This window comes from Glandiceps talaboti, chromosome 14 (genome assembly GCF_964340395.1).
Source record: "Glandiceps talaboti chromosome 14, keGlaTala1.1, whole genome shotgun sequence".
Taxonomy (NCBI): Eukaryota; Metazoa; Hemichordata; class Enteropneusta; family Spengelidae; genus Glandiceps; species Glandiceps talaboti.
Genome location: NC_135562.1, coordinates 21292313 through 21304120, shown reverse-complemented (window position 1 = coordinate 21304120; position 11808 = coordinate 21292313). Strand labels below are relative to the sequence as shown.

General features: G+C 37.8%; 1 protein-coding gene across 1 annotated transcript; it reads right to left on the bottom strand.

The window, feature by feature from the left end:
• Window positions 1-4977: 4977 nt before the first annotated feature.
• On the bottom strand, window positions 4978-9628 carry LOC144445595 (homeobox protein TGIF1-like). The gene is made up of 2 exons (XM_078135204.1): window positions 9429-9628; window positions 4978-6838 (listed from the first exon to the last, which is right to left on the bottom strand). The coding sequence occupies exons 1-2, from the start codon at window positions 9442-9444 to the stop codon at window positions 5859-5861; spliced, it is 996 nt and encodes a 331-aa protein (XP_077991330.1). The 5' UTR covers window positions 9445-9628; the 3' UTR covers window positions 4978-5858.
• Window positions 9629-11808: the final 2180 nt, after the last annotated feature.

The following is an 11808-nucleotide window of genomic DNA, read 5'->3' as shown; positions in this document are numbered from 1 at the left end:
TTTGTGTCAATTTCAGTCGTGATATTTTGTGATAGATGAACCAAAAATAAAAAAATAGCGTTTTCACTTTCAGTTAGACCTAGAAAAAAAACATATCACTATTTTCAGTTATTTTAAATAAACATCGATATTTTCATTGAATTAATGAGAGCTACGCAGAATTTGGAATAGCGAGACAACAATCGTGCACGATGTTACCATGTGTTTTGGACGATGTCGGCACAGCCGGTGCACTGTAGTATATTTGCATAAAAAATCCATTGTCACGGCATCGTTGCCGTAGAAATGAACCAATTTTAATGCATCGTTTTAAAAGGCTAGAAGATGTACTCCAGGAAATAAACAATAGAACTCAGCAAGATGGTGCATGTTCATTTCATAATGTGATATATATATATATATTGCCAGCCATTAGTGTTCCGGAGTGTGTATGTGTCGCACACCACGCACAGTGAAAATTGTTCGTTAGATCTGACACAAATGTTTTCAAAGATCAAAATACCGTGTCGCACGACGCCAACATTTAGAAACCCAGACGGAGAGAAATCATGTGTCGCGGAATCGCATGATTCAAAAGCAATACTTTTAAGGTTATATATGACTCTATGTTTATAAGTTATTATATAGTTTTCTCTTTGTTGTTGACATGTAAGTTTAGTATATAACTCCATGTACGTGTGTTGTGTTATCGGGTCAAACAAAACTAGTTGGTGAGAGCACGACTTGATCGATGAAGGCCGAAACCCCAAGAAACAACGTCGAACAGACAATTGCATGTCATACACAAATATTACATGTATCAGTAAAAAATAACAAAATATGAAAAAGAACAACAACAACAACAACAACAACAACAACAACAACAAAAACAACAACAACGCACGTGTCTGCTGTTGTACAGTCACCATGTAACAAACAAGAGAACGAGTCGTGAACTCTCTCACCTTTGATCCCGATCTGGAATCGTTTGACAGTACATGTACACACTTCTATCAGCGTGATTGCGGTGAGATGATAATTCATATTGCGATTCATTAACTAGTTTGGCATCGTTTGCTGATGTTAGAGGAGGTGCAGGCTAGGTGGGGGGGGGGGGCATTTCAGACGACGACCTGGTGTGATTAAATACACTTATCGCGTCACCTTCATGTTACTAGAGGAAGGGCTAGAACGAGACGGAGAATTCAGATAGAATTGTAATACTTCTTGCTCAGTGATCAACTCAAAAGTTAAAACATCAGTTGGTCGGATAATGTCGTTTAAAATCACTACTACCAGACAATGACTTTACTAACATACATACGTGCCTACGCACGCACGCAGACAGACAGACAGACAGACAGACAGACAGACAGACAGCGCGCGCGCGCACGCACACACACACACACACATACACATACACATACACATACACACACACGCACACACACACTAGCTATTTCATTCCATTCCATTGAAATTACAAATTAAATATGAACGTATTTTTTGAAATCAAATATTGGTTTATGTTTTGATTTCTAAATCATAGTAAATGTCAAATATCAAAATTACTACGTCATACATTACAATGTGACAAGTTGTAGACACCACAGTGACGTGTTTAGTTGTTTGGTCGTGTACCTAACACATATCATATTAAATCGTTGTACCCGTCACCATATTATAAACAATCATACAATTGGGTCTAACTCTTCTTTCTAACGTATGGTGAAATTTATTTTGTGACGTCACTTATCGGCTAGATGACATTATGATTTGATATATGTAGATATGCCTATAGAAATAGTTTGTGATTCGAACTGTAATGTGTTGTTTTCCTAACGTTTACTGATAAAATATTATAGACCAGGTTGCAAGTCAGCCCTTCGCCAAGACGAACACGTGATAACAATTCAAACATTTTTGTAACAATTTTGTCAATGTGACACACTTTATATTAAAATTTAGACATACTTTCTTCAATATTGATTTTCCTATAATTCAAATCTAATATTGTAATAAAATTTGTCAAAAAAAAGGTGCAGAATGCGAAAAAAATTATTCGAATGAGTATGGTAGGAAAGTGTTCAGACCGGGACCAAAGGTCAGAAGCGTACCTTTACATAAAGGAAACTCAACCACCTGTTAGTAACCCACATTTGTAGAGTCTTACGATGGTAGGGAAACCCATGCTTGTCATTAAAACATATAAAATATAAACTTGACATGAAATCATCAAATTATCAAACAACAAATGTGTCAATAATTTTGAATTCATTTTATCTCCAAATCAAGTACAAATATATTTAGACTCGATGGAAAATACGAAGGGTTGAAATGTTCCCAATCCCTGAGTTGTTATCGCACGACTCAATACAGAATAACCGGTAGCGTTCTGAAGTAGCCGCCTTTGTCTGTGTTTAATTCATTTCCACAGGGGGACACGATAGCTACTTTTATACAAGTGCTATTATAAATACACCGTGACTGCATATGTTCGTCTTTTCTAAAATTAAAACATGAAAATGAACCAGAATGGTAAAAAACGTTCTCAGTTTTGACTAAAATTACAATGACGTACGAAATATCGTGCATATATACAGACATACGGAATTAGCTGTACGTATCGATTCGCCGAAGAATATGATGTTCATGCTATCCGACTTCGTTACTCGATACGTATGCTAGAAACATTAGTAATACTCGTATTACGGGTCTGTCGGTCTCTGTTTTTTTTCTGAGTAAATTCAGTCGCGGTCTTTGTTGGTCAATAATCAGAAAGGGTGTGTATATCCAAATAGGTGAAACGTTAGCTAGACTTTGGTTCAAGCCGATTAAGTGGCACCGTTTCAGTTATAACATTCTTTAAAGTAATCAGCAATTTAAGATATCAGAACTTTGAATGGGGTACACAGACTAACAGGCTTTGACAGCTTGGTAAGCATTCAATACGATTGCAACACGCCATACCCCGAACAGTTACCCAGCATGCAAGTAACACGTACTTCACGCCGTATAGTACTGGTTGGTTGCAAACCCACGTTGATAACAAATCATCAGTGACTGGTCTATGCTTACGGTTTAATGTCCGACACTTACGTGTTGGTTAATAAAAAAATTAAAAGTATGATAACAGTTATCAGTTATGAAAGAAATGCAAGCACTATGCTCTTTTGGTAAATACGGTACACAAGTGTCACTACGATATGTTCCCATAGGCTTATTTAAGAACCGGGGATCCACCGGCTTATATTAGGAGAGATTACGTTTAGCCATTGTTAATTAAAATTTGACAAAAATAGACATTCGCGTTCGTTACATTTAGTTTTCTTTCTTTCTCTCTCTTTCTCTCTCTCATTGAGTCACACATGTTACCGAATAATGCTGTCTTTATTAATCACTATCGTCACCTCTAGGAAAATAATTGACGATTTGGAATTACATTATAATGTCCCCCGTTCTCCAGCTGATGGTATTTTTCTATGAACGAAAACAAAAATCCTGGTTTCTTTGTTATTGTTCACATTAAAATCGGTCGAAAGATAAATATTCTGGTAAAAAAAATGAGGGCTGAATCTGAAGGATGCGTTGTTGCCATGGTGATAGCACCCACCTGTTCACAGATTAAATAATTTTGTGGAGAGAAACTGTGAGGTCATACGAGACAGAGCCTTTTAGGGTCACTATTTAGCTTCTAAAATTAGACACAATTAAAACGTATGAAATTGGAGCAGTGCTTTCCCATTTTGATAGATTATTGTGAAATACTATATACCACTGAACGATCACTTATGCGTGGGAAAACTAACATATTTGAGAATCTAAATTTCGATGAGGAAAATATTGACAAATTGAGGAGTAAATTGTTAATGAATGGAGGGCAGCAGAATTGCACAAAGCACTGCAGTGACACTTGTACATACCGTGTGTTCGATATGCTACACTATGTTTACAAAATAAATCAATTGTGACGATAAGGTTGTGCAGACGGTTCCCGCCAAATTAATGTAACAAGCCCCGTAAATGTAGGGCTGGTCCATAACTACATTTGTGTAGTAGATCATAGGGTAGCGATGCTAAAGATATGAAAAATATCACATGGTTTTATTTTCGATCTAGTAGGATATGTTTGGAAGGCACGGATCATTACAGATGACAAACAGATCATTTTAATACGATCGACTCTAATTAAAGAAAGGTGTACGATAGAAGGATAGTCAAGTTCAACATCTGCCACATGGGACATTTACTCGATTTATCAACTTGGGGGGGGGGGGCAGATCCAAACAAAACGGACTAGTGTCAATATACTAGGATCAGTATGAAAAAGAGAATAACAAACCACGAACAGCAGAGATCACAGAATGGATGAACGGGTGGATAGTTTCAAACAGATGTTAAAGTGTGAAAAAAAGAGAACATTATTTTTTTTCAAAGATTATGATACAACGTGCAAGGTAGGGAAGAATAAAGAATTACGTTACCAGTATAAAGTAACTGTTGTGGAGGGTATTAGAATCTAGTCCACCACTTGACAATGGTATCGACCAGCTGTGAATCGACAGCTCAAAACTCTCATTGATGTCTGCAAATCACAAATATATTTGAAAATTGTAGTGTTTCCAGTCAACGTGGCACAAGAAACAAAGGTGGAGTATGGTGCTATAAGACTACGAACAAACAAACTATTGAAAATTCCATATAAATCCAATAAAGTACCACTCCTCACTGATTGCAGCTGAACCGTGTCTAATTGTATTCTTGATTTCTTAGAAGATAAATTGTGTCAAATTTTAGATAACGTAAACGATAAGTGTTCAGAATGGTGGCAGGTAATTTATGCATGTTTTCGTTGATAACGACTACGAGATACTGACATAACTTTACACACACAGTGACACACAGACACAGCTTCTACTCTCGTACTCTCACATCGTGACAGTTTGATCAACAAAATGATTTGACAGACTAAAAGTAGTTCACATAAAATTGTTCTATTTATTGTAGAATGTTGTTTTTTTACTGTATCAGTTTTTCTTTATGTACAAAAAACGTCCCAAGTACAAGTCATAATGTCTTTTAAAATAAAAATAAAAATTCATATATTCTCGGAGAAATTCACATGGGGGGAGGATTACAAATATGCAAATTAAGTAATCAGGTGGCGACATTTCATTGGTTGTCACTCACATGTTGCTAATTCCTGATTTTACACGCATAACATTACTACAAATGAAATGACCACTTTCCAAACATTCAAAAAAACCTCTTTTTTTTCCTACTTTTGAATTGTGGTGTTCAAAAAATAATTCACAAAAATAAAATTTGCCTTCTTTCACTACGGCACAAAGTAATATTGCCTGAATGCAAAGGACCATATGTGCTATGGTGAAATAGAATAGAAACCACAATCTGGTCTGCACAGTAGAAGCAAGCACACTATAAAAATATCAAAATTGAAAATGGTCAAAATCTACCATTATGAACTATGTAATTAATTCGCAATTGCAAAAAAAAGTTAATATATAATATTTTAGATCAAAAATTAAAAAGCTACTGACCAGCTAGTCACTATGGAAACAAATGTCTAAAAATTTGGCAACTCTAAATATAATACAATAAATGCATACTAAAGTTCGCTACGCGACAATGCTGTTTGGTAACAGGCTTTAAAAAAATATCTTGTACGATAAATAAGGTAATACATTACTGAGGAAAAAAATACCCCCAAAAAGAGTTCATTTCAAATGAAACGTGGAGTCATGAGGTGTACAGACCTTCAAGGTCAAAGCTACAAAAGTCGACCCTCGAAATATCCAGGCACGTTGCGATGATCCGTCTCAGACAATGTTTTGGCTCGGTTCCCACATTTCATGACGTCACGATCTTGACAACTCGGTAGCTGTCAAACACTGGTGACTCCTTTTTTCTTCTTCTTTTTCAAGTTCTTTCATTTTACTGATAGCGACGTCCACTAGGATTCTGAAGCGCGAAAAGACGTCTTCTTCACCGCGACTGGGAGGAGTAGGGGGCGGTGTTTGTTCGGGAGGTGTAGGTGACGCGGAGTTAGAGCGCTCACATTCTGTTCTCTTATCTCTGAAATTCTTCGCCTTGTCAAAGTCCATACTTGTTTGTCTGCAAGCTATGATACCGTTGTCAACAAAGTTGTGACATGTCGTTTGAGTTGTGGAGTGCACATTAGTGGTGTAACGCTGGTTTTCATAATCAACGCCCGTAACCGTCTTTATGTTGTTGTAATACAAGTTATTATATTCGTCCCTGATGTGGTAACTCCCCTGGGGGTCCGGTGAATATGACATTGAAAAGTAAGGTGGGGGTACATAGGCACAATTGTCTGCTGGGGTGTATGGAGGGGTGTCTGGTGCCTTTTCTGGTTGTAGTCGATGCTTATCAGATTCGTCGTCGTCGTCATGGATATGTTTGTCCACAGCTTTGTTTTGCTTGTGACATTTATGCTTTTCTTTTTTCATCGGCGAAGAAGTCACTTGCTTGACTGTGTTTTTTCGACTTATGGTGTATTCTGTTGGGTCCCTTCCATCACGACGTATCATTTCAGGAAGCACTCGTCTCCTGGCGTTGATGAACCAGTTACAAACTTGCAAAATTGTTAAATTTGCTTCACGTGAAAGTAACAACTTCTCCTGGTCGCTAGGATACGCATTCAAGCGATGATCGTAGAGCCAGTTTTTCAACACATTCACTGCATCTTTAGGCAGATTTCCTCGTCGTTTCTTTGCAAACGAACTCTCGGACCGATGTTTTCGATTTGAAACATGCATCTCCGCGTCGTAGGAATCCTCGAAACTGTTGTCAAGGTAACGGATCTTAGAGCTACGAACTGAAAGAGAAAGATAATTACGATTACAAATTGAGTTTTATCACCATAGAGAACACTAAATATATACCTGTATGTAATGTATTTGGCATACGATAACGAAGCCATGCAATATATAACTTAACAAAAATATAACGTAACTTCATTAATATATGGATTCAGTGACAGACTGCTATCACTACCGTGTCCTTTATCAGTAAAGGCAACAGTTTCGAGTGTCAAAGTTGACGGCTTTTAAACGGACCAATTTACAAATGTCGATCCAATCACTGATTGTGCAAAGGACAGACAGTCGTTTTCAAGGTAAAATGGTTGGCAAAGTATATTGACAAATGCAACCCTCGTACACCATGGCCAGTAAACCAAGTGACCTGGCTGGGTACAAGATCTGATTGGCGTGACATTTACACAGTTGTCTTGAAAAATTGACTGAACGTCGCCCGAACAATCTCTCCCCTTGAATGGCCTTGTTAATGTCTATTGAAGCAAATTGATTTACTGCGGCTATACACTTGCCAACACCAAACAAGTGTTTTTGTTAGCATCTAAACATGACAGGACCGAGGGCGGAATCTGTCAGAAAAACAGGTCTATTTTTTGCGTGACCGATGACCCAGGTTTTCGATGTCAATTTTGGCAGAAGTAAAGCATTTGTCATAAATTTCCAGTGATCTTCTCCAAACTCCAAACTAGAAAACTGACAATAAAACTATATTGTAGTTACACACACCTTTAAATAAAATCGATGTGTATCGTCACTTTACTATACACTATTCAAGTGCATGTGCATGCGGGTTAGTTCTAAAACTTCTTTTGTTTTCGTCAACTAGTTAAATCACTCAACTGTTTACCTATATAGACTTGTGTAGAGTACTTGTACACAAAATAGTTTGTTCATTTCATGTCCACATGTTCCAACGATTTAACCGCAACACACGACCCTAAAACACAAAGTGTGGATTTGAACGGAAATCTCCTAACATTAAAAAGACCGGAAACCACGATTAGCGTCTCCCCCTCCCATGAGTTGCTTATCAAATTGTACACACACTGGTCTTTACATATCCAGTTACACATGCCGCGACACGAATTCGAACCGTCGATTACTGAGTAGACAACGGAAGGGGGAACAAGTGTCTGACAATGGCGAATTAGCAAAATAGTAAATGCATCGGTAATGTAATGAGGCTTTCAATCGAGTCCACAATAGTAATGACAAACTTATTTGAATTGTAAACGTTGGCCGTCATTTGGACGGCTTCAGATTGGTTCGTTTGACACAGAAAATTTAATGTTGACATACAGTACCCATATTAGTTCAAAAATGTGTGTACAATGGCATGGTAGAAGGGGGGGGCATTTTATTTAAGCATGCCCACGAAAATGTACATAATGTTTCGATCGCACCTCCCGCAGCGTAGACAAGGACACAAAGACAACCGAGACGAGAACATGCTACCCGCTTCCTCAAAGCTGTCAACCTTCCGTAAATTAGCGGTGTGACAATCCTTTTGTTTAAAACAAAAGAAGTCGATAGAGTCAGCGGTACGTTATTTCTGCCAGCGGAAATGAACACAAAGTCGCAACATTTAACATACAAAGTATCATTTTTGTGTTTCTAGAAACACACACAGCATTTTAAACATGACAACATTGTCACACGCTAATACTTCAGTGGTATGTTCGCACATACATGATGAAGGGATTCGCTATATATGTTTTCAATGTAGAGAGAAGGTCTCGTCCTTACAAATGTACACAAAGACGTACTATTTGTAAAGAAACAGACATGCTGAAGCAAGCAAGGTCGAATCTCCCGTTTGAAGCTCGAGAGACGAAAATGACGAAGTCACTAGGGAATACGATATTGTTTGTTTCAATTGTAACAATCATTATAAATTTGTGGCAAATGCTGCCGGTTTCAATAAAGAAGGGGTCTCATTTCTCCCCAAGCGTGGATAAAAAATTGTCCCAGCTTATCAGTGCGTGAAGTGACTATATAAATATCTATATATGTGTACATGTACATAGTAGGGGTATCACTTGACCATGACTTGAAATTTCAACACGTTGTTACGTCAGCTGGAACTCGTGATAGCCAAATATACTACTGAATGATGTTATTGTACATAAAAGTGACTAATATAAATTGCCATTTTGGGGTAGAGGCGAGACAAAGGCATGGAGTGACAAGCTGATTCACCGTACGTCAAAACATATGGTTGTGCGATTGTGTTTCGACACACTCGTTGACAGCCCCGCTGAAATGAAAATGCGCCTATAAATAGCCACGCTGCTGGTCAAGTTCTATCCGATGTTGAAGTAAGCACGTTGTCGCTGAAATGAACACGATGGACACTGTAGACTAGCTTTGCACTCACTATATACATAGTTTAGATGATAACAATTTCAGTTATTTTAAGTGACTTTTTTTCTCTCTGTGTCGACCATACCTGTGCTCGCTGTTGATCCACATGTTGGCCTGCAACAGGTTTATGTTCACTTGTAACACTAGTACTACATTAGTTGTTTTAAAAGAAGGCATAAAAACTGTCACTGTTTACAATAAATGCGACAAGAAACGTCAACTCACCTCGTTTAGGCTTCATCTTACCGCGACTGGACTTGAATTCTAGACTTTTATGGATTCAGTATGTGACACAGACTTGTGGTGGTAAAGTGACAGGTTTTACACGCCGTGAAGCTCGTGGTAGTAGTAGTAGCCACTACGTGAGTGTCAGCGTAAATGACTCTCTGTGTATATCACGACGATTTTTGACAGATACAAGCCACGTGGGATAACATACGGGTATTTAAATACTGCTTAGCCAATCAGAAGGGTTGCAAGGTGTGCCGTAACCACGCCTACAAGAAGACGAATGGAACAATAGAACAATGCGTTAACCTAGTGAGTACAATTGATAATTCAGATAAAAACATACAAAGGGTCAAACATTCATAGCTCCGGTGACTTAATCGTGTCCCGACAACTCAGAAAGCGTGCTTTCTGGTTTTTATCGAAATTGAACAACAGTCGGTACAGATATGTTTTTTGACACAGCACCATAGTTTCTTTTGCGTACAGTGTGCTATGAAATAGACACGGCTTTGTTGACACAATGCATGAAATATACAACATTGTTTACGACTAGCACTTTTGACAAGTCTCGCCAGTCAAATGTTGACATTACATCGGCTTTTTTTTCAGTGTTAATCCTTCATAGATGTGACAACTGATAAGAGAGTAAACTCAAGAAAGATACAGGGGTATCTAGACATCAGCGGCAAAAGGGTAAAAGACACAGACGTGTGACGTAATAAAGTTTATTTCTAAACAAGTCACAAAAGTAACTCGGAGCTTTGACAGCGGCGGTTCGACAGTTTGTGTTCCAACTTAATAAATCAACCGCAAGTGGCCTCGTTGTCTCTTTGTTACCATCCAAAAACGAGGGATCCATTCATTCTTTCTATAGTAGCTTTCTTACCATACGACATGACTAGATATGAGGGTAGGAAAATGTTTGTTTTTAGCTATTTACAATGTGCTATTGTCTCGACGGATATCTGTTTGGTTATGTTCATGAAAGCTAAGAAAAAATCATACCCGTTCAACTTTCCACTTCAATATTAGCAGCAGCTTTGTTCGGATCTGTGTCCGACAAACCCACAACATGAATACGAAACGATATCACCAAACATCCAAATATAGGGTATACATACCTCAGGATTTGAAGAGAAAAAGAATCGGGGGAAACCGCGAATCGAAAATATATCAGAAGTAGAGAATATTGTGTAATGTTGGAAGACACAAAATAACAGATTATATCGAAAATAAAAGGGGTGTTTCTTTGTTAAAAAAACAGAGTTTGAAATCTAAGTATCTTTGTACCAGCTTTTACACATTATTATAAAAGTATTGTGTAACGCATGGAGAGAACTCATAGCTTCTACTATTATCAGGTTGTCCCAGCTTGCTGGGCCCTTGTCACTTGAACAAGAAAAGTGTGCGCCAGCTTGGATAGTAACAATATCAAGACTTGTGTTTGCTCCAAATTATAGCCACGCTTTCTTTGTAATGCTGATGTACTCTGTGTACTTTTATTTCTGTACATTAAACACCCAAAACTTTACAACGTGCTTATTGAGATCGTAATGTGTCCATACGAGAACAAGCCGTCTTTATTCGTAATATATCCGTCAAGTACATTGCCAATTGGTCGTAACTAGATATTTGCATCTTTTCTAAAAAATGAAAGCATTTCACGTATTGTGTAAATTCTTCAGCGACTTCATAAAATGTTATCACGGAGTCTTTATAAACGATAAGTTGTCGCCTTTGTGTTGTTTTTGCAAGCGACTTGTCACAAAAGGTTATCAAACATCGTTGTCAAACTACAGTTCGTCCGTCAAAAATGACAACGTCAAAATTTGACATTCAGTAAGTATTTGGAAAGCAAAGGATTGAGACCAGGTTAGGTTTTATCGTTGTCTGACAGTAGTGAAACTATCTAAATCACTTCACCAAATATTCCAAACGTCGTTTTTAATTACTACATTATATTTCTTATCTTCAGCAAACTTGCTAATGTTTTAGTCAAAGGTAGGCATAGAAATACACCGATAAGGGCCATGGTCACGTGATCCGCTAATGCCATAATAACATGGTTTCCAACGGAAAATCTTGCCAAGACAAGTTATGGAGACGTTTCAGGAGAGAAAAGGAGAAACGTTGTTATATGAAAAAAAATAACGTTTGCCTGTCATTCTGTGAATTCATTATGTTGTGGCTTATATATGTATCGCGGCACGTGTCTTCTCTTCTCACAACGAGCACTCTTTGTCTAGTTGTCGATGAGATGACAATTACTGTCGATGACACACTGGCGGTTGTCAACTTGACAATATGGGCAGGCGACACGTGCCGAGACCCGCACTAAATACATCTTTATCGTTCTTACAATTCTTTGTTTTCA